This window comes from Corticium candelabrum, chromosome 10 (genome assembly GCF_963422355.1).
Source record: "Corticium candelabrum chromosome 10, ooCorCand1.1, whole genome shotgun sequence".
Lineage (NCBI taxonomy): Eukaryota > Metazoa > Porifera > Homoscleromorpha > Homosclerophorida > Plakinidae > Corticium > Corticium candelabrum.
The window spans coordinates 7,162,770-7,185,562 of NC_085094.1; the positions used below are offsets into that span (position 1 = coordinate 7,162,770).

General features: G+C 41.5%; 7 protein-coding genes across 10 annotated transcripts in view; 1 reads left to right on the top strand and 6 right to left on the bottom strand.

Annotated features, from left to right (window-relative positions):
• Nucleotides 1-1,707, bottom strand: part of LOC134185431 (transcription initiation factor TFIID subunit 2-like) — an 11,801-nt gene extending 10,094 nt beyond the window's left edge. For both annotated transcript variants that reach the window (XM_062653215.1, XM_062653214.1), the window contains exons 1-4: nucleotides 1,580-1,707; nucleotides 723-777; nucleotides 594-666; nucleotides 420-519 (exon numbers count right to left, since the gene is read on the bottom strand). In XM_062653215.1, the coding sequence (XP_062509199.1) occupies nucleotides 420-519; nucleotides 594-666; nucleotides 723-777; nucleotides 1,580-1,638 (287 nt within the window). In that variant the 5' untranslated portion in view covers nucleotides 1,639-1,707. The remainder of the gene's footprint in view (nucleotides 1-419; nucleotides 520-593; nucleotides 667-722; nucleotides 778-1,579) is intronic.
• Nucleotides 1,708-1,898: 191 nt separating this feature from the next.
• Nucleotides 1,899-5,935, top strand: LOC134185435 (eukaryotic translation initiation factor 3 subunit H-like). The gene is made up of 7 exons (XM_062653220.1): nucleotides 1,899-2,013; nucleotides 2,079-2,244; nucleotides 3,913-4,083; nucleotides 4,804-4,906; nucleotides 4,960-5,109; nucleotides 5,423-5,558; nucleotides 5,623-5,935. Exons 1-7 carry the CDS (start codon nucleotides 1,930-1,932, stop codon nucleotides 5,827-5,829), a joined length of 1,017 nt encoding a protein of 338 aa, XP_062509204.1. The 5' UTR covers nucleotides 1,899-1,929; the 3' UTR covers nucleotides 5,830-5,935.
• A 144-nt stretch (nucleotides 5,936-6,079) lies between these two features.
• LOC134185436 (uncharacterized) lies at nucleotides 6,080-7,992 on the bottom strand. The gene is made up of 6 exons (XM_062653221.1): nucleotides 7,874-7,992; nucleotides 7,694-7,814; nucleotides 7,506-7,636; nucleotides 7,056-7,227; nucleotides 6,653-6,789; nucleotides 6,080-6,395 (listed from the first exon to the last, which is right to left on the bottom strand). Exons 1-6 carry the CDS (start codon nucleotides 7,976-7,978, stop codon nucleotides 6,303-6,305), a joined length of 759 nt encoding a protein of 252 aa, XP_062509205.1. The 5' UTR covers nucleotides 7,979-7,992; the 3' UTR covers nucleotides 6,080-6,302.
• Nucleotides 7,993-8,326: 334 nt separating this feature from the next.
• Nucleotides 8,327-10,951, bottom strand: LOC134185434 (galactosylgalactosylxylosylprotein 3-beta-glucuronosyltransferase 3-like). 2 transcript variants are annotated; one of them, XM_062653217.1, is made up of 4 exons: nucleotides 10,825-10,951; nucleotides 9,373-9,977; nucleotides 8,687-8,977; nucleotides 8,327-8,632 (listed from the first exon to the last, which is right to left on the bottom strand). In XM_062653217.1, exons 1-4 carry the CDS (start codon nucleotides 10,943-10,945, stop codon nucleotides 8,534-8,536), a joined length of 1,116 nt encoding a protein of 371 aa, XP_062509201.1. In that variant the 5' UTR covers nucleotides 10,946-10,951; the 3' UTR covers nucleotides 8,327-8,533. The 2 variants fall into 2 exon arrangements, with proteins under 2 accessions (XP_062509201.1, XP_062509203.1); XM_062653219.1 differs by having other exon boundaries at nucleotides 9,373-9,974; nucleotides 10,825-10,946.
• A 96-nt stretch (nucleotides 10,952-11,047) lies between these two features.
• Nucleotides 11,048-15,750, bottom strand: LOC134185437 (solute carrier family 35 member E1-like). The gene is made up of 7 exons (XM_062653222.1): nucleotides 15,410-15,750; nucleotides 15,300-15,304; nucleotides 12,900-12,965; nucleotides 12,694-12,831; nucleotides 12,428-12,559; nucleotides 11,438-11,677; nucleotides 11,048-11,311 (listed from the first exon to the last, which is right to left on the bottom strand). Exons 1-7 carry the CDS (start codon nucleotides 15,723-15,725, stop codon nucleotides 11,225-11,227), a joined length of 984 nt encoding a protein of 327 aa, XP_062509206.1. The 5' UTR covers nucleotides 15,726-15,750; the 3' UTR covers nucleotides 11,048-11,224.
• Nucleotides 15,751-16,627: 877 nt separating this feature from the next.
• LOC134185749 (uncharacterized) lies at nucleotides 16,628-17,752 on the bottom strand. The gene is made up of 2 exons (XM_062653618.1): nucleotides 17,139-17,752; nucleotides 16,628-17,060 (listed from the first exon to the last, which is right to left on the bottom strand). The coding sequence occupies exons 1-2, from the start codon at nucleotides 17,732-17,734 to the stop codon at nucleotides 16,910-16,912; spliced, it is 747 nt and encodes a 248-aa protein (XP_062509602.1). The 5' UTR covers nucleotides 17,735-17,752; the 3' UTR covers nucleotides 16,628-16,909.
• A 1,066-nt stretch (nucleotides 17,753-18,818) lies between these two features.
• Nucleotides 18,819-22,731, bottom strand: LOC134185748 (ribitol-5-phosphate transferase FKTN-like). 2 transcript variants are annotated; one of them, XM_062653617.1, is made up of 8 exons: nucleotides 22,615-22,731; nucleotides 22,447-22,546; nucleotides 22,125-22,376; nucleotides 20,033-20,346; nucleotides 19,612-19,874; nucleotides 19,331-19,464; nucleotides 19,122-19,246; nucleotides 18,819-19,038 (listed from the first exon to the last, which is right to left on the bottom strand). In XM_062653617.1, the coding sequence occupies exons 2-8, from the start codon at nucleotides 22,528-22,530 to the stop codon at nucleotides 18,822-18,824; spliced, it is 1,389 nt and encodes a 462-aa protein (XP_062509601.1). In that variant the 5' UTR covers nucleotides 22,531-22,546; nucleotides 22,615-22,731; the 3' UTR covers nucleotides 18,819-18,821. The 2 variants fall into 2 exon arrangements, with proteins under 2 accessions (XP_062509601.1, XP_062509600.1); XM_062653616.1 differs by having other exon boundaries at nucleotides 22,447-22,712.
• Between the last annotated feature and the right edge of the window lie 62 nt (nucleotides 22,732-22,793).

Below are 22,793 nucleotides of genomic sequence, written 5' to 3' on the forward strand. Positions count from 1 at the left end.
ATAAATAAAATAAATAAATATAATAAATAATAAATAATAAATAATAATTAAAAATAAATAAATAATAAATAAATATACAAATAAATAAAATAAATAAAAAATAATAAATAAATAAACAAAAAATAATAAATAAATAATAAATAAAATAAATACATGAGTCTGAGCAATGTCATTCTATGTCTTGGAGCAACAGAAGGACATTAAACAAACACACTTGTTTGACTCCAGCTGTGGCTGTGATGTACGCACTCAAAGTTCTGTCTAAACTTTGTAGACACACACACACACACACACACACACACACACACACACACACACACACACACACACACACACACACACACACACACACACACACACACACACTACATGTTACCCTCCCTACATTGACATGCCATTAACCATCCAATCAAACTTACTTCTCGTTGTCCCTCGAATACACGCTATCCAACGGATCCTGTAGCTCACACTGCACATCAAACTGCTTGTCATTGCAACAAGCTCCAATTCCCGTGATTCGTACAAACAGTCAAGTAAAACCATCAATCATTATACTTAACAACAGAGTTACCATCACAACAAAAAAAGGATATTTAACTTCCGGGAGTTCAAGTGAACAACAGATAGTGTAGAATTGATGGCCAACAGTGAGAGTTCAGTGAAACCCTACGAACAGTGTCGTGTGTAGACGAGATGTTTGTGGCTGTTTGTGTGGTTCTTACAGCTATTGCTTTCTTCTGGAAGTTGACGTGCGAGATACACAGTTTCTGGTGAATCGTAAACAGAAAATAAAAAAATTAATTAATTTGTACTTGGAAAACAAAGTGATAGGAAACAAGCATCACAAGTGTAACAAACAGATGAAAAATTTAAAAACAGACAAACACACACACACACACACACACACACACACACAAACAAACGATCATATAGAAAGACATCTATACAGACTGACAGACTAAAAGGCAAACAGACAAAGAAACAAATAGACAAACAATGACTCTAAAGAGATCACAAACCAGCAACCACTTTTACAAATTTCTTGTTGTGATATTTGTTATTGATAAAACATACAAGACAGACAACAGACAAATAGACAGACAGCCACATAGACAGACAGACAGATAGACAGACAAACAGACAGACAGACAGACAGACAGACAAACAGACAGATGCACAGACAGACAGACAGACAGACAGGCGCACAGACAGGCGCACAGACAGACAGACAAACAGACAGACAAACAGACAGACACATATGCATCTGACAGACAGACAAACAAACAGACACAGATAGACATACAAACAGACAGACAGACTACAGACAAACAAACAAACAAACAAACACAGACAGCCAGCCAGCCAGAGACAGACAGCCACACAGACAGAGACAAACAGACAGACAGACAGAAAGACAGACAGACAGGCAGACAGACAGACAGACAGGCAGACAGACAGACAGACAGGCAGGCAGGCAGACAGACAGACAGACAGACAGACAGACAGACAGACAGCATTTGAATTCAAGCGTTCCCTATCACTTGATCCGTTTCACAACACACACTGGCCATCTACATATAACCTGAACTGTCTTTGCCATTCATTACACTTTCTGCTTCTCTTTTCAGTGCGAAACATCTTTTATCATAAAGCAGACCCTATTCGACGCTACTACATACGATCGAAGCTCTATGTACAGCCGACATAGAGCTGCGTAGATAGAAAGCTGCTCTTCAAGTTCCCGTATGTTCTTCATAATTTTTAAATTACCTAGGTAGCAATGCCAACATCTTACAAACGTTTGATATATATTTAGTGCATGTGCAAAACGTGTTACGTACGTGCACATTCTGAAAAATTTTGAAGGTTGAAAGTGTGCGCTTGTATGGATGGACCACGAGGTAGAAAATGACGTCATAATTCAATCTGATGGCAGCGAGTGCGGCGTCGTCTTCAGCGACTGCTGTGAGGGCACAGCCACTGGCAATAGAGAAAGTTCACATTGATGGCCTAGTACGTGTGTTACCAGAACGGGGCCCCCTCATTTGGTACATACGGGTGTCTGTGTTGTATTGCAGGTTGTGCTGAAGATTATACAGCATTGTGAGCAGGAGGGCGGTGGTGCAGAGGCGGTGCAAGGCAATTTGTTGGGTCTTGTGGATGAAGGGAACAAACGCGTGGAGATCACGAATTGTTTTCCCACGCCGCAACGTGGAGATGAGGAGGAAGAAGATTCGGGACAACGTAAGATGGACAGACGAAGAGACAGACATACAGACATATAAACTGACAGGCAGACAGACAGACAGACAGACAAAAAGGACGGACAGACAGACAGACAGAGACAGAGAGACAAAACGGTACAAACAGACAGACTGTCCCAACCTCTCCCAAGTTTGCACTAAAACCCGCTAACTTCCGACTAGCAACTCGGTTGAGATTGGGCTGCAGCATGCCTATGTCTTCAGCAATTGAAAGTGCGAGTGTAGCAAGATCAATGACAGAGAAGGCTATCACCTTCTAACCTGTAAAACTGGAGGCGGACCCATCTGGTCCCACAAATCAGTAGCAAATGTGTGGTGTGATTGTTTACGAGACCTAAACGTAACACACAAAAGAGAACCCAGAAACCTTTACGAAGGAAGCAATTCTCATCCTGATATCATACCATTTGATGCCCAATCTGGATATGATATCGAGCTGGACATATCTCTTGCCCACCCGTGGAATGAGGACATCATCTTACAAGCCTCTAAGGTGGATGGAGCCGCTGTTGCCAAAAGAGAGTCACAGAAGACGGAAAAATACTGCAAAGGGATTGATGCTATGGGAAATGCATCCAATTACATCCCTCTGGTTTTTAGCATTACGGCCGCTGGGGATGGAAAGCCCACCAATTTCTACATCATCTGTCCCTATTATCTGTAGATGAAGATGGACACCCAAACAGTGGCGAGTTCAAGACATACTGGAGACGCTGCCTGTCCATTAGTCTCCAGAAATGCAACGCACAAGTGCTCTCAAGAAAGCTATGTAGACTTTCTTTTAGCAAGAACAGTTGTACTGCTTATAGCGTACAGTTATTTAATTGTCCTACGTAGTAAGCGGCCATAAGGGTCGCCGGACATTTTTGTAGCATGTTTTCCTTTTTCTTGCTGAAACCATTTAGAATGTAATAGTGTTGAAATTTTAAAATATATGTATTGACAGACAGACAGATAAAAAAGGACAGACAGACAGACAGACAGACAGACACATAGACATATGGGCAGACAAAAAATGACAGACAGACAGACAAAACGGGACAGATAGACAGACAAATAGGCAGACAAACAGACAAAACAGTACAAACAGACAGACAAATAGGCAGATAAACAGACAAAACAGTACAAACAGACAGACAGACAGACACATAGACAGACAGATAGACAAAAAAGTGCAGACAGACAGACAAATAGACAGACAGACAGACAAATAGACAGACAGACAGACAAAACAGTACAAACAGACAGACAAATAGACAGACAGACACATAGACAGACAGACAGACAAAAGGTACAGATAGACAGACAAATGGACAGACAGACAGACAAATAGACAGACAAATAGACAGACAGACAAATAGACAGACAGACAAAAGGTACAGATAGACTGACAAATAGGCAGACAGACAGACAAATAGAGAGACAAATAGACAGACAGACAGACAGACAGACAGACAAGTAGACAGACAGACAGAAAGACAGACAAATACACACAGACTTTAGTTGTTAATGTTTAAATCTTTTATTATATTAATATCAATTTATTTTAATTTTTTATAATTAATTAGTATCGAATTTGATTTTTAGCAACAAGTGTTCCTACCCAATTTTGCTAATAATAATTATATTCACATTTTATGTCGAGCAGTTCAGGAGTATCAGATTGAGATGATGCGGCTGATGCGTGAAGTGAATATCGACTACATGCTGGTTGGATGGTATCAGTCTACGTTCGTTAGGTCTAGTCTCAATAGAACTCTCGTCGAGTCTCAATTCACGTACCAGAAAGCTATTGAAGCATCCATTGTCTTACTCTATGGTTAGAGTCTCCATGTAATTAAAATTGAATATTTGTGTATATGTTGGGTGATTGAGTGGTTTATATTTTGTTAGTGTTGTGTGTGTGTGTGTGTGTGTGTGTGTGCATGTGTGTGTGTGTGTGTGTGTGTGTGTGTGTGTGTGTGTGTGTGTGTGTGTGTGTGTGTGGTGTGGTGTGTGGGTTGTTTGTTAGACTATGGTTATTGTTATGTTTGTGTTTCCGTGTTTTTTGTATAGCGACAGTTGTTGTTTGTCTGTCTTTTTGTCTGTTTGTGTTTGCGTGTCTGTCTGTCTGTTTGTTTGTGTGTGTACATTTGTGGTGTGGTTTATGGGTTGTTTGTTAGACTATGGTTGTTGTTATGTTTGTGTTTTTTGTATAGCATCATTTGTTGTGTGTCTGTCTGTCTGTTTGTGTCTGTCTGTCTGTTTGTCTGTCTGTGTACGTTTGTTGTGTGGTTTGTGGGTTGTTTGTTAGACTATGGTTGTTGTTATGTTTGTGTTTTGTGTTTTTTGTATAGCGACATTTGTTGTTTGTCTGTCTGTGTATGTGTCTGTCTGTCAATACATATATTTTCAAAGAACAACACTACTACATTCTAGTCTGGCCCAAACGGCCGACGCCATAATTTAACTGTCTGTCTGTTTGTTTAGCTGTCTATGTGTTTGTCTGGTCTGTCTGTCTGTCATGTATTCATATCATAATAGTCATGTTCTACGTCAGATCCTGTACGAACTAGTCAAGGCTGTCTTTCCCTGAAAGCGTATCGTCTATCAGAAGCCGCCATCGAAATGTGCAAAGAAAACTGGGATTATTCAGTTGACTTGTACGTCGATCCCTTCATGCTCTAGTAAAGTGAGACTCTCACATTTTGTGTAGACTCAACAAGCTTGACGTCGCTCACGGCGAGATCCTACAAGAGGTACCAATAGTAATCCACAACTCTCATCTGATCAACATTCTATCGTGTCAACTGGGTGCACAAAATCCCGAACCAGAGCTAGTGGACTTCCTCAGTTTAGGTACAAGGTAAGCATGATGAGATTGAAGCAAGAAGCTAATGAGACTGTGAGAGCATATGGGCTTTGCTATCTTATTGTGTATTCAATTTTACTAATACATTATTAATTAATAATTAGTATTTTAGATAATACGAAATTGTGTTTATTTAATTAATTAGCAACATTTATTTAATTAGGTTTGTACATATTAGGTGTGTGTGTGTGTGTGTGTGTGTGTGTGTGTGTGTGTGTGGTGTGTGTGTGTGTGTGTGTGTGTGTGTGTGTGTGTGTGTGTGTGTGTGTGTGGTGTGTGTGTTGATGCCAACTTTTCAACTTAATAGTGTTGAGCTCGAGAAGAACGTTCGCCTATTGATGTCGGCCATCGATGATGTGGGAGGAGATGCCAGCAAGTTTTCCAACTACCAACGACTAGTCGCAAAGCACCAGCAGTTCGTGCAGCAATCAATACAGAAAAGAGTTAGTAAATCTTCCATGTCGCTTTCGTGTTGTCCTCAAATGACGTTTCGTGTATCATTCACAGCAACAAGAAAACGCGCTGCGTTCTGCTCGAAACGAAGATCCACTTCCCGAGGAAGATTTTAGCAAAGTGAAAGTCCCTCAGTGTCCGACTCGTCTAGAGAGCCTGCTGTTAGGCAAACAGATCGGAGAGTATTGTGAGGACATTACACACTTTGCTGGCCAAAGTATGGCAAAACTGTTCCTCGCGAGATCTCTGCAAGACCAGTAGATGCCGTTTTAGCTCAAACTAAGTCATATGAAGACAACTAAGCTGTCCCCAGTTATTACCCCACCCTGGTCTTCTGGGTGATGACGTCACAGATTAGTAACCCCCTAACTTGGCATGATCGTGACTGCAAGTGTGGCATGTGGATTGTAGCCTCACGTAGCCAGACCATTGGCGCAAGAGAGGAGTGGTCTGGCTACACAAAGACCAGGAGCTCCGCCCCGCGTACGCTGAAGGTCTGGCCACGCGAGACTGTAGGATCAAGGTGAAATGTGACGTCATCAGTCTCAATGTCATTACAGAACATTCTAACTGCAAATCAAAATCGCTATGCCGTGAACACGAAACTACGTGTAATAATACGAACGCAAATAGAATGTAAACAACGCTAACTATCAACATCGTCTTATGTCATCAATGTGACAGTCATCTTTGTACAGGTTCTGGGGTGTGGACTGCTACGCATGAATCGGTATTCACACGGTCGTGATGGAACCCTTCTTTGCAGCCAGTGAACCCAACACTGCTGGCTTCTTCACTAGCGGCAAGTCATCAGCTTGAATGCTGAGCTGCACAGGCAGACAGACAGTCAAACTGGCCAATGTACAAACAGACAGACACGCGCGCACGGGCACACACACACACACACACGTGTATACGTGCGAGCGAGCGCGTGCACACCCACACACACATGGACAGACAGACAGTCACACGCTATGATAAGCCAATGTACAATGGACAAACAGAACGACACAGGCACATGCAGACAGACACATAAGACACAAGCACACAATCAGCATTTACTGTGTTACTGATTGATGCGCACCTCTCGTTTCTTTGGCTTCAAACACAAGCAAGCAAGAGACAAAAAGAGCAGCAGAGTCGAACAGCAGAGAATGATGAAGACGGGGGACGAGAAATTCTGCTGAATCCATCCTTGGCAATATGTGACGAGTGTGGGAGCTGTAGGTATCATAAACATGAAGTGTTACCTACTGTGAGTCATAGCAGAGAGCAAGTTAGTTATGTGGTCTGAAGATTGGATATAAAGTGAATAGATTAGACCACACACACACACACACACACACACACACACACACACACACACACACACACACACACACACACACACACACACACACACACACACACACACACACCAGACATACTAATGTCACAACAACAAGCACACAGCATGATCCTTATATAGACATGCTTGCAAATCTGACCCGCTGTAGATGGCTCTACATCCCAACTTGAAAACGACATGATCAACCAACTGTGTCCATAGCCGTTCATCGACTCCCAACTTGACCACCAGTTGCCAAACACAGAATCCCGGCTTGATGAAAATAGTACAAATGGCTGAATCTCAAAAATCATTGCAAATGCTGCCTGTGGCTAGTAAGAAATGCGGAACACAAGAAAGTAAGCTGTGAACTGTAACACTTGCACACACACAAACACACACTTTGACAGAGACAGACACACCTGCACCCCACACACTTGACAGACAGACAGACAGACACAAACAAACAAACACAGTAACACACCCAACCACATTTTGACACAGACAGACAGACAGACAGACAGACAGACAGACACACACACACACACACACACACACACACACACACACACACACACACACACACACACACACACACTGATCGACCAACCTCAAGAGTCCCTGTTGCAACTGCTGTTGACGATGTACCCGTTGTCGGCGTCCCATTCACTTCTGTCTGGCCGCAGCCAATCTGGCAAGCATAGAGTAAAGTGGAATTCATTCTGTACGCATCACTACAACCTGAAAATGAAGAGTTAGGTAAAAAACCAAAACATATTCAAGAAAAAACAAACAAACTGGAATTGCATCGAGACGAACTGCTGTCGTAGTCTGCTACTAGAGCAAATGGATGGCTTAGAGTCATCTTCTCGATGACATAAAAGCGGCAGCCTCTCATACAAGCCCAGTGGTGATCAGCCTGCGTCATCACACAAATTAGGTTCCTCAAGTGGGAACCCGCTGCGTGAGTTGACTTACCGATGGGTAAGTGTGTGTCGGATATGAGTCTTGGCACACATGGTAGCAGTTAAAATCGGCGTATGCACCCGCTATGACGCCTAGAAGCAGCAGAAACACAACCATTGTGCGATCATTGAATTCTATGACATCAAGATACGGAAATCACACGTGCTGTACGATAGAAGGCGAGTAAAAATAGCTAAAATAATGTAGAAATTTGTTTATCATTTAATACAAATAATTTGACAAACAAGGGTTAGTAGTGCACACAAAAAGTGTACTGCCAGACTTAAACATACGGGAATTAAGAGTAGGTCTAACGCACTAGGCCTATAAAACTTAATTCCCGTATGTTTGCTATTACCAAGTCACGTGAGACTATGTATGACAGTGCGACTATGTATTACAGTGGGACACTCATTTTCATTCTGGTATTCTAGGATGCCCAAAATGTTACAAACTATTGTCAGTATTGAAATTTTTCTGAAAAACTCAGAAAGTATGTTGATTGTTGCAAGGCATTTGTGTTTTGGATGTCGTCTGATTGTACATCTTCATACAAAGTAAAGTTAAGTCAACTAATAAATTCATCACCAACAGAATATAAAATCAAAATGTGGCAAATCTATTATAAACATACCACCTGCATGTCTCAGCTCTGCTAACACATAAAATCAATTAAGTCTCTATCCGTGGATCCGATGGCTTGCCCATACGCTGCAGCCGAATTTCATCTTTCATTTTCGGAGCCTCCGTTCTAGTATGCCACACAAGAACCTAACACATGCCACATGACAAGCAGAAATGATTAAAAAAATTGCACACACAAACCTCTGTACAGTCGTTTGCAAGTGGTTCAGCTTCGCGACGTTTCAAAATACGTTGAAGCAATGAGGATTCCAAGTATCCTCGTGCTGCGTTTGGATCAATTCTCGCTGCTGGATTTTTCACAAGTTCTTTGAGGTTGACGGCAAAGCCTGCCATGTCAAGAGGAAACGGTCGCTCAGGATGCCATGCTGTGTGCCAGTCGGTGACTTTGTTGTTGGAGCATATTGGACCTTCAAAACGAAGTCCGCCTGTTAGGCCTACCGGCCAGACAGAGACGCGACGAGTGGAACGCATCTGTGTAACACATACTTAACACGTAATATTCTAATAGAATATTAATGAATATAACATATAGACATACAAATGGATATACAAACAAGCACACTAACGAACGGACAGATAAACAGACAGACAGACAAACAGATAAACAGACAGATGGATAGATAAACATACATACATACATACATACATACATACATACATACATACATACATACATACATACATACATATATAGATAGATACATACATACATACATATAGCCAGACGAACAGATAAACAGACACACGGACAGATAAACAGACAAACGGACAGCTAGACAGACAGACAGACAGACAGACAGACAGACAAACAAGCTAACAGACAGACAAACAAGCTAACAGACAGACCAATTGACTCACAAGCAGACCTGTTCAAATATCCGTAAATCATATGTGTTGTCATCATCAGCAAAATACACAACTCCCTCACTCGTTGCATGCTGTTTCACAAGCCACTCGATCGCCAGATTTCTCTGCTCCACTCCACGAGCTTTACGCCATCTCGGCTCATTTTCCTTCAGCTTCATCTTCTCTGGCGTCGCCACAGCCAAGTGAGTATAAGTAAGACGTGACCGTTCAAGAAAACCAGTCACTAGTGACGTTTTACTGTTCGAATCTTCAACTAAAATCCAGTGAAAGTTTCGTATGTGACGAAATGTCTGAGACAGACGAGTAAGGTCCGCTTTTTGTGTGTATCGTGCATATGTTGGAGTAATCGCATAAATTGTTTTCAACAAGTTATTCAATGTGTTTGTTGGGTTGACTCGTGAGTTCAGTTTCGTAGACCTCGAATCTCCCTCCTTGCCATGTTTCCGCATCTGGTCAAGTATTCTCTGTTTTTGAACTAATTCGGCTGTCACTTGTTGAAATTTCTGTTGGAGATTAGCAAATTTGCGTTTAATGGTGTTCAAGTGTTGTTCCTGAGAAGACAACGTTGATGCCTGTCGTTTGGACTGCAGTATGCAATTTTCTGCTGTAGTAATGCAGAGTGCAGTAGGTTTGACAAATGAACAGATGAACACATAGATAAACACGCACACAGACAGATAATAGATGCAAACAAACACACGAACATACAAACAAAAAGGATAGAGAAACACACAGACAGACAAACAAAAATCACAGACAAACAAACATAGACAGACAGAATACAAACAAGCACACAAACGTACACACAGAAGGAAGGCCAGACAGACAAACACAAAAACACACAGACAGACAAACAAAAATCACAGACAAACAAACAGACAGACAGACAGAATACAAACAAACACACAAACGTACACACAGAAGGAAGGCCAGACAGACAAACCCAAAAACACACAAACAGACAAACAAAAATCACAGACAAACAAACATACATACAGACAGAATACAAACCAACACACAAACGTACCCACAGAAGGAAGGCCAGACAGACAAACCCAAAAACACACAAACAAAAATCACAGACAAACAAACATACAGACAGACATAATACAAACAAGCACACAAACGTACACACAAAAGGAAGGCCAGACAGACAAACACAAAAACACACAAACAGACAAACAAAAATCACAGACAAACAAACATACAGACAGACAGAATACAAACAAGCACACAAACGTACACACAGAAGAAAGGCCAGACAGACAAACCCAAAAACACACAGACAGACAGAAAACACAAACAAACAAAAATACATACAAACGGATAGAAAAACGGACAAACAAGCAACACAAAACATAAAGAAAGTTGCAAACATACACAACCACCCTGCCACCTCTGGACAAACGACTAGACATACAGATCACTTTATCTAGAGATCTGATTCTCACCTTCTTGGAACCGACTTTGGGACAGTGTTAGAAAAATCAGTGACGTCGTCGCCCAGCCAACTAACGCAATAACACAAACGGCGCGCTGACAATTCCTCATTTTCCATACCGTTTTACACATCCGGGCTTTCTGTTTGTTTTACTTATCGCGCCCCGCGTACAACTTACATCCGGGTTTTGTAATACTTCGAGCTCCCGACCGTTCCCGCGCACACCACACATCTGACATCATCACATACAAGCTGTACAGCTACAGTATGTACATAAATATACATAATATCCACTCACAAAATTATTAAATAAATATTTAAACAATTTATAACCATTTGTGAAAAGTTCATCGAAAGTTTGGTATAGTTCTTCCTTAGTTCTAGTAAATCAATCGTTGCCTCCATCTTGTTCACACGGCAGTAAGCCTTCCATTGATAAGCTTGTCCGACGAGTAACGCGGCAGCTCAATTCGTTGCTGATTCAAATCACTTTTAACCTAATTCAAACACAACAGTTAACATCTAAAATAAATTCTTAAATTATATACCTTGTATGTACCATGTATGTAATGTTAATACCCGGATGTTTATTTGTAATTATTAATTAAATATGAATGGCTGACCTTGTTGTAAACAAGAACACCTGTGACTGCCACAGTCATCCCCATCATGTTGATTGGCGTGACCGGGTTATGGAGCATCAGAAGCGACACGCATATAACAACTATTCTCTTCATGCTGCTTGCTATGCTGTAGCTGAGAGATGAGACAGTCGATAACATAGTGAATGCGATAACATTCTGAGAGAAGTTGAGGAGGCCACTGATGGCAAGCACGACCAGAAGTGGCGAGTTTGCGTATCCCTAGCAAAATCATCGTGATTCATGTCTGAGTGTATGTAGCTAGTCTGTCTGTCTGTCTATCTGTCTGTCTTTTGTCTATATGTCTGTCTGCCTGTCTCAGTGTCTGTTTGTCTGTCTGTCCATCTGTCTATCTGTCTGTCTATCTATCTATCTGTCTATCTGTCTGTCTTTTTCATATATTTTCATAAATGAATGCTATTACAACCAAAACTATTTAGAATGTTCCAGAGACCCAATAGGGTCAATATACCTCGCAAACTAATGTACGCTAAACTGAGTATGATAGTTCTTTACATTGCCTATAACCCCCCTAAACGATACCAATACCAGCACCACTCCCAGCTGCCCCCTACAGCAGCCCCAGCTTCAATAAATTTAGCAGATAATTCACTCATTGTTTTAGTAAAAATACAAAGTTATATACAAGAAAAAGATTCCATTATTCTACCCCAAAGGGCGGCAATCCATTAAACCCGATCATAATGTCTGTCTGTCTGTCCATCTGTCTGTCTTTTTGTCTATGTCTGTCTGCCTGTCTCAGTGTTTGTCTGTCTGTCTGTCTGTCTGTCTGTCCATCTGTCTGTCTGTCCGACTGTCTTTCTTTCTGTCTGTATGTCTGTATGTCCTATCTATCTGCCTGCCTCCTTACTATTCTATCTACTAATATTTCCGCAACCTGCATAACTGTCCAACAGATTACCTATCCAACGTTTCTGTGCATCATAACCTGTACATATCAAATCACAATACCTCATTGCTCCACACAGTCGTAAAAAATTTTGACGAGTCCGTATACACCCAAGCCGGAATTAGCGACAGCAGAGTCAAGCGAGTGAGAATGAGGAGCAAGCGAAGTTGATGGATGCCAGTGTCTTCTAAAACCTACCACAAGCAATGCACAAGAAATCAATACACAAAACAATAAAAAGTCAATAATCAATAGTCGATTAAAATTTTGACAGACAACAAACATACAAACAAACAGTCAGCATTCATACGATCACATTTCCTCTCACCTTCTTTGAGTAAATTGTTTGTAACGCCATAAACAAAGTCGAGCAGACTGCACTGATCATCCCAGCAAAATCAAACGACAGCTCGGTAACCGTGGCAACAACTACACCACCCACAATCGGCAACAATGTCAAATAGATCTACAACAGATTGTCATCACAACACAACGAAGAACAGTCGTTCGACAACCGCAAACAGTGCCAAACACCTTCAACGGATGTTTCTCCTTTAATAGGCATCTTGTAAGAGCAACAATAAACAACGGCATCAATGCCTGTAAGAGACACAATAAACTTTATGCAAACATAAAATTTTGAATTTAGTTAAATTTCCAATTTAGTTAATTTTGAATTAAATTAAATTTTAAATTTAATTAAAATTATAAATTTAATTTAATTTTGAATTATATTAATTTAGCATGCAGTCTAAACCTAATTAATGACTATGATGTATGTATGGCTACAACAGCAGGGGTAAAGACCTAGCAACCATCAGCCTACCAAATGGTAAATTAATTAATTATGAGTGATAATAATATCTACATGATCTGCTGGAGATTGCATCATGCAGTTCATTGTATGCATGCATACTTGTGTTCAAATGTTGACAGTTTTCCCTTTATGCATCTTCCTGTGGAAAGAATGAGGTGGCTCTGGTTTTCCATAGAATAATGAGACACCCCACTAAGAGTGGAATCAGGAATGACATGTCTAGACTGTCATGAGGTGGTTGTCTATGTGATGTAATTCTTAATAAAGGACAATGTGCATGAGGAGACTCACACCAAGAATTGTGGTTCAAAAAGTGAAAGACGTTTGACCATTATTGGAACCTGGGATGTCTCAAAGGTGTAACATGGATGACGTCACATCTGTTAATGTGTACCACAAATGCCCACTCTGATATCCAAACCTCAAGACAATTAAATAAACACTAATTAATGATAAATAACAACAGGCCTTGTTTGACATCCATCAGACAGTGCAATGACTAATGGATTAACTAGATGGTCCTTAACATTGATGATACACACAGACGTGTGGCCACTGCAGATCTGTTTTGTTTGAATTTATATGAAATGTAAGCAACACCAGCACTGGAAAATACTAATTTGTTGACCTTATATAATCTGACTGCCAGATTATTTGGCCAATAGAAAAGATTTGGTTTGTGCATACTCGTTAGATACACGTAGTTGTGTTATGATCACTCCATTCATTCTATCTGGGGTGAGCAACAATGCATAATGCTAGTAAGTACTAATACTAAAATATTAAATTAATTAAATTTAAAAACACACACATTACTGTACTGTATGGCGGTGGTGTGTGTGTGTATGTGTGTGAGTGTGCACGTGTGTATGTACATGTGTGTGTGTGTGTGTGTGTGTGTGTGTGTGTGTGTGTGTGTGTGTGTGTGTGTGTGTGTGTGTGTGTACGTACACGTGTGTGTGTAGGTGTGTGTGTGTGTGTGTGTGTGTGTATGTGTGTGTGTGTGTGTGTGTGTGTATGTGTGTGTGTGTGTGTGTGTGTGTGTGTGTGTGTGTGTGTGTGTGTGTGTGTGTTGAGCATTGGTTACAAGCAGGCACGTATTCTTCTTGACGGTTCTGTTCTTGAAAACGTTACAGAGTTTACTTACTTGGGGAGTATCATGAGCCAAGATGGTGGATGCATTGTATAAGCAAAGCAAGTAAAGATTTTGGTTCCTGGAAAAAAAGGGTATTTACCAACAGGCAGTTTTCAATCTCCACAAAGATGAAAATTTTTCATGCTTTGATGAGACTTGTTTTGCTATATGGATGTGAGACTTGGTCCGTTACACAACCAAACTTGCAATGCTTAAATACATTCCACATGCAGTGCATTCGATCGATTCTTGGTGTCTCAAGATGGAATAAAATCAAGAATTCAGACAATTTAGAACGAGCGTGTGAAGACCCTATTGCTATGACAATACAGAAACAATGATTGCAATGGCTGGGCCATCTGCTACGCATGAGTGACAATCGTCCCCAAAAACAACTACTTCGCAGCAGACTTAGTAATGCAACAAGACCAACACATGGACCTAAACAGAGATGGATAGATGTTGTCACAAGAGACCTGAGATCATTACATATCAGTCTTCGTGATGCTGATGATCGTGCTGCTTGGAGAAGCGCTATTACGCTGCATTGCCAAAACCCATAGTGGGTATGGTGGAATCAAGGTTCAAGGTGTGTGTGTGTGTGTGTGTGTGTGTGTGTGTGTGTGTGTGTGTGTGTGTGTGTGAAGTCGTGAATTCGTACCACAAATAGCAGACAATGAATGTGTGTGCATGCATAACTATGTTTATCTATTAAACAATATAATTATTTTACCGTGTAAAAACCTATTGTTATTACTGTATTTACCAAATATTTAATATTAAACGTAATTAGTAATGATTATTTATTAATTACTATTTACCACCTGCATTGCTAACTACTATTTATTATATTTTCAATAATAATTATTTCTAATCATATTAAGTCATTAATTTTTATCAAGTCATTATTAAGTTAAGTCATTACTTTTAATTACAGTTACAATAGCAGCACGTGTACACCACGTGTCTGATGGCGTCATACCTTCACTAAACAGAAGACAGTATGATGATAGTGGCAGCACACACAGCAACAAACACAAAAGCAAACACATAAATCAGCATTTCAACTTCACAACAACAAGACAGTCGTACCTGTGTGCGCGTACGAAACAGGAACTTTCCAAATGCTCACGTGGGCCGTGACAGAGGCCAATAACTTACCCAAAGACAATGGCATCAGGACTCTGAGATAATACATCGACGAGAAAACGGGCGAAGCGGGTACGACCAAAATTCCGATGACAATGGGAAGGTAAAGAGCAATCGAGAGCATGTGGACGAGAGAAAGGGTGACGGGGAGAGAGTGGGCGCTGAGAAATTTCTTGTTAATAACATTCTGGGTTGAGCTGATGGCGTACCAAGCCGTACAGAGAGCAAGCACACGCACAGTGCGCTCTCGGTCTGGCATTCCGTGTGTGCATGAATAAACGATTATCCGGGAGTTTACAAACAATGTACGCGCATTGTTGGGACTCCAAGGAAAACATGGGTGCGTTTTAGTAGTAGACTGATAGAACACGTAGGATGTACTAGCTATCTAATACGACGATTAAATATTTGATTGTGGAAAACAACTAATGCGCTGTTTAGCGTACATTTAATTGATCAATTAAATAAATAAATAAATAATTATTAATTTACTGAACGTGGTAGCTGCGGATACATCTAGAAGACAGGAAGAATCAGACAACTCGAGGCGATGCCTCCCAGAGCAGAGTAGAGAGTTCAAGCGTTTTCAAGCGTTAAGCAATTAACAGAAGTGATATTCCTTTCTGCTCCCGTCTGTCTCTATGTCCGTTTGCAATTGTCCGTGGCCGTTGTTCTTATTAGTCTGGCAGTTGTTTTTATTAGTCTGTCATATTTATGTCTTGCTTGTTTGTCTCTTTCTGTCTAATTTGTGTTTGTCACAATGCACAAAATAGTGGGTAATACTTGTCGATTGGTGTGACAGTATAGGTGTGTATTTAAGTGTTAGTGTTAGTCGTTTGTCTAGATGCTTGTACCGCCTCATGAGGGAAGTACACCATTATTCTTGGTGTGATACAAATTGATTAATATATTTACTTTTATCATTAAGCCTCGAAGATCCAGACCACGGCAAGCACAACGTGCAATGCATGCAGATGTGTAGTACATGTGCATTGCACGCGCGGCACACTATTCTTTGTGCGTCATTTATTTAACATAGAATATTATTAATTAAATGAAAATCTGAAGGAAGCAATGCACGCTACACTAGTCGTGCGGAAGGGACGTCCTACCTAATGGGTTGCACGCGATCGCGAGGATTCGCTAACTAAACACAAGATGTTTCCATCATTAGTATTTGTATTTATAAATAACGATGTGCTATTGCACAAACATACATTACCTCATACTACATTGTAGAACTCTCTATCAATATCACACAACTAGATAGATCGACAGATCTGTCATGCATATCATTTCCATATGTTTTGTTGCCATGTTTTATTTACCCCGCGGCGCCCAAAATATGCATCCGAAATTGCGTGTCAACGTCTGGTTCTCGTCAGATCGAAACGTGTTTCACTGTCAACGCGAGCTCTTCATCAAACCGACACCCTTGCATTATTAGCAATAGTGGATCGACGGTTGGTGGTTGTGGTAGTCGTACGTAAACGATGTCGTCAGAAGTGCGGGATCTATGCATGTTTGAATGTGAGGCTGTTGGAAGGAATGCGACGCTGCGAGTTGTTTATCCGAGGAAAATAATCCGACACATCTGGAATAGAAAAACAGATTGTCAGTGAATATATGGTATGCACGATGACAGATAGGTGTTGACGTTCTGTCTTCTTACTCTGGCCATATTTGATGCAGAGATGGTGCTGTTAGGTCGGTGAGACTGTGGAGGGGAAACGGACAGAGAGAGAGATCGGACGGCATCAGGTCACTGCTCGAGTCTGAGATGATATCTCCGTGACACGATTTGTCATCAGAGCTTTCGTATTGACAGGACGGTTGGTCACTGCATGGCAGGATCGAGTCTGTTGCGAAGCTGAGAGGTGAGTCACAAGGTGGATGCTCGATCGCATCCGCATCTTTGAGCATTTCCGTCAGAGAATGGATGTAGTCGATGGCGCATCGCAATGTCTTAATTTTCGAGAGACATTGCTCTTGTGTGATCTGAGAGTCTTGCAGTTTGGCTTCGAGTAGGACGAAGGCCGAGTTGATGCGTCCGACTCGTTTGCGTTCTCTTGCATTAGCAGCCGTACGCTGCCTCACTTTCTTCATCTTCTTTCTCGCTTGGTATTCCTCTTGAAACTTCTTGAGAAATTCCTGGTCACCAGAGGCACCACCTGCGTCATCCTTCTCTCTGCCCAACATCCTCTTTCTTCTCCGAGCGTCTTCGTAAACGTTTCCGACCAACTCGTTGTGTTTGGCAAATGAAGGCATGTCGCTCCGACTGACTAGACAGACAGAGAGAAGACTGAAAGAAGCCGTCGGACTGTGAGAATATAAGCAGCAAGCCAGACACGTGCAAAGGTGGAGCTAAACTCTAAGAGGTCGATATGTCACCACTAGTGGGGTGTAGATTACGCGACCGCCCTAATAACGCCTAGAGTCAACAACTAATTGCTTCAACTAACAGTATACAATACGCAGCACTCGAGTTCCGACCTCAGCGTCTACTCGCAAGCATGTCGCTCACCGCAAGAGGACTACCGATTCTAGCGACGAACATCTTCACTTTGCCATCAAGACTTGCCACGCGTGCCACAAACTAGCCACGTAATTAATAGGAGATCACCTAACTTGGGAGGCGATAATGGAGAAGCTAATGCAAATTGCAGCAAAGGTGTTTGCACAACTATCAAACGAAGTGCCACAAGCCACTACCCACACACGCCCACCATCAAGTATGGGCAGTGGCCTGTGTGTAGCTACGTTTCTCCCTAATGAAGCATCGTAATATGTTCCCACGACGCTCTGAGGTTTCACCGTCTCAGCTGGGTCGTGATTTAACATACTAGGACTTCACCAGCGACCACAGATGAATAGTCAGACCGTGGCCAACAGGCATACCCCACACTAGAGTCAGAGGAAATACTATACACCAACTCTCTGCGTGATTTCTTCTTACTTCCGAACGATTCTGTCAAACATTTAGCCTACCACACAAATAGCCTAATACGACTTCCGTCTCATTACAATTTGGTATACGTACAAACGAGTAAGTGATGCTTAGGTAGACCAACACAAGGTCGCCGCATGTGACATGATCGCGCAATTCAGCGCACTTCTCTACACTAACATTACACAACAAATATGCACGCACGCACGACGCGTACGCTCCCCGAACATTTGAGTATATTAAAGGTATATTAGATTCTAATTTCTGTCACGCTGACAGCCGTCCGCCTGTTTCTTGTCAAACACGGAAGCCGCCCGGTGATGTTCCGCTCTCTCGCGGGGAGCACACAAAGCGCGAACAAGACGGTCCACTAGACAAATCTTGCCGAATTTCGCCGAATGTCTACGACTAGGAAAACACTTGAATAACCTCGGGCCACTCGCGTTCGGGCCACGTGCCGACTTCTCTCACATTACTAGGGCTACTTTTCCAGTCCCAATGCCGGACAGGCTCCGCCCAATTCCGTCCATAATTCGCTTGAATGTACGACAACGTCTCACAAGGTACCCGCACTCTCACCCCAACCAGTTCTGTCCAGCAGAGCGTAAACTTCGGAAATGTGTACCTGTAAAGATACTCTAATTAGTAATTAGCTCGAAGCTAGCAAATTATAGCTAGTCGGTAGAGTTTAAATGCCAAGCCACTCACTTGAACTTCTTGCCCGATTTCGCCTGCGTTCCGCCATTCCACATGTGGTCGCTCTCTTCGTAAAAAAAGAACAGGTCGAGTTTCAGCCCAAAATAGACGAACGACAATTCGAAACCGTCGGAAACCTTAGCGCAACAACAAACAGTCAAACCACTTGTCTTGCCTCGTCTCATACATTATCGACATTATCATATTTGTCTAGAAAAGACCTTTCCGAATCGATGCTTAAGAGTGAGTCCCCGGTCGAGCATGGCCTGCACTAGACGCTCGTCGTAATCTTTAATCCACACGCCGAAGTCGACGTCGCGACTGTAGGGGATGAGATTGCACTGGCGAAACCATCCTAAACAATACAACAAACAGAATCTCCATCGACGTGTATTGACATAATACATAGCAACGATTCACAACGACTTGACAAGAAGGCATGATGACTGACGCATAGAAATCGCATACATTTGGCATAAATTTGACTTTAAACCTTTCATACCTAGGCATGTTCCACTGCTCAGCCAGAATCGAATTCCAACATTCTCCATCACTGACTTTCCTAGCGCTAATAGTTGTCGAGCTTGAACCAAAAACTCAAGTTCGTCGTCACTCACTTGGTTCGGATATTTTTCGTAAAATTGACGAGCGCTCTTGGCGTCGCATTCGAGGAAGCGAGAAGCGCGTTGTTGGGAGAGAAAAGACGCCACGTCCCGAGGGGAGTGAAAGAGAATATCATGAACAACAATCGTCGTCAAATCAAATCTAGAAGAAGAGACAAGATCAGCAGACTTGTCTAGTGGCATTTAGACGAAGTCAGACTTCCTGAGGACAGGCTACTATCACATTACTTGCGTTGTCTACTGTTTCGTGCATGCAGACCAAACTGTGTATCTATACACACGTTAGACATGCTAACACACCTCTCGTACGTTCCTGCTGTGAGTGGAAAATGGACGTGTGTTCTTCCCTGTTCTTCTACTGGTTGAACAGCAGGATGAGCGAGGTTGTATTCACGAAACAACTGTAGGTCGGTTGGAGCATGCCACATATAACTTTCTTGTCCTCGGGAATAAAAAATGACGAGATGTAGAGCAAGACTGGCTTGCCAGAAAACAAAGTGGTAAGGTGATGGTTCTTGTTTGACAAGATCGGTGACCCTCCACAGTCTTGGATGAGGACCGGTCGTGTTCGTCCATAGAAAGCTGAGCTCTTTGAAGTCTCGAAGAAGCAATTTCTAGTCAAACAGTTTGTCATGTGTGTGTTCATTCTATTATTAAACTCTACAAGTGACTGTATAAACAATCAATATGCAAGCAGAAAGTTAGACTAATTGATTTAATATATTGCTGTTTAATATTGAGCAAACATCAACCTACATGTACAAATCATATTACACTTCCTGTATTGTCTGATGAAGATGTTATGAGCTGTAAACAAATGTCACAAGTGAAACTGGCAGTTATGTCATGTAACTCACCAGTCATAACACCACATGCTACCTATTTGTCTAAATCAGTCAGCAAAATATTGACTGCTAAATATTAGATATCATACATTGGAGTGTACATTAGGTTGACTGTTCCTGTTGTGTGTGTGTGTGTGTGTGTGTGTGTGTGTGTGTGTGTGTGTGTGTGTGTGTGTGTGTGTGTGTGTGTGTGTGTGTGTGTGTGTGTGAAAGTTGTTCCACTCAACCCAGCAATCTTTTATTCCTAGTAGTTTCCTTGCTCAAAGAAAGAGTACCAGCTATACTTCAGCTTGATTGTAAAATGACAATGACAGACAAACAGAAATAGACAGGTAGAGACAGACTGAGACACAAACAGACAGACACTGAACTAGATGTCTCTCTTGCTCATTCTTGGAACGAGGAAGTCATTTCTCGAGCATCTGAGGTTGATGGCTTTGCAGCAACAAAAAGAGAACAAAAATCTGCTAAATATAGCAAGGAAATGAATGTCTTTAGAATTATTTCTAATTGCATTTCACTTGTATTTGAGCATTTTGGTCGGTGGGAATGGAGAGCAAATCAATTTCTTTAAAAACCCCTCTGAGTTATCCATAGATGATGAAGGCAAACTGAACAACCATGATTTCAAAATCTTTTGAAGAAAATGTTTAGCTGTCACTCTACAACGCTGCAATGCAAGATTTCTTTCAAGGAAAACTTGGTAGACTGGTATACAGCAGAGACTTAAATACTACTCGTTATAGAAATCAGCTAGTTGTTCATTAGTTTCAGTTTATTTGCTGGGGGCAAGTTTGTGGTCACCAGTTTGTGGTCACTAAACTTTATGTAATTAGCATTGGTGTGAGTTGCAGTGATGATTTATAAAAATAATATAGATATTGACAGACAGACTGACTAACTGATTTCTTACTAATGTTGGACTTTAGTTACATGCTCTGCAGTAATGCATAAATTAATAATTTAATGTGTGAACGTATATGTACTGACAGACAGACAGACACACTGTTTATTGATTTTAAACTCTAAAGATACAACAAGCAAATCTGCAAAAGTAAACAAAACCACCACGGTCCATTACTCAACTCAGACCTAATGGACAGACAGACAGACATTGCAAAGGTGTAATGCAAGAGTAATTACTAGAAAAGTTTCGAGACTTGCTCAGTGTAACTCATGTAATTTTGAGTCTTACTCGTTTCAGTTGTTTAGTTAGGCATTAGCAGTTAGCTTTTAGCATAGGGACTGCAGGCTTGCCTGTTTGTTTACAGTTTAGTGTGAGTGTACTAGTTTCAATGTATGAAATATATGTATTAAGACAGACAGACAGAGAGACAGACAGACAGAGAGACAGAGAGACAGACAGACAGACAGACAGACAGACAGATTGTTTTATTCTCTCCCAAACTGTAAATGTAACAGTTAATCACAGAACTAAAGTATCCTAAGCATTAGCAAAAACTACTGAAATGTCTGAAGTCATAGCTACAGTATTATCCAGACAGACAGACAGACAGACAGACAGGCAGATGACACAGAAAACTCACCATGTTCCACTTCTGCGTAGCCGATGGCCATTCAGTAGCCAACACCGCAAACGTCACCATCTTTCTATTACAGAAATGCTGTATGCCATCGTCTGCTACAACCAAACCAGCCTTTGACTCATGTTTGAAATGAAACTCTTGCCAACCCTCCAACACGTCAGGATCAACAAGAAACGGGCTAACACCGTGCTTCGAACACGTAGACAAAAATACTTGAACAACGTTCAGCATACACTTGCAATCATTTGAAGCCTGGCGACAACAGAACCGTTAATTAATTAAACCCTAATAAGAGGCCTCACTGTAAACAACAGTAATGTACCGTAAACAAGACGTAAACGACTTGAAAAAGGCAAAAACTAAGTGATACGATGACAAACAAGAGAACACCATGTCGTCGTTTCATTACATTCCATCAACACCTAATAGGGTAAAGTTGCCTAAACGTGGACACCGCATAAAGGTGGACAGTTGAAGTTTCACTTCCTACCACGGAACGAATTGGTCATCAACCGCAACGCGGTTTGTTGTAGTAGCAAGAACTGCGTCGTACTTTCTCGGGACAGGACGCTCTTCCAGTTGACGCCGCGTTGTGTCAATTTTTCCCGTATGTTTAGACAGTAGCCTCGACTATCCTGCCAATGCGAAATCATAACAATCGTTGCAGCG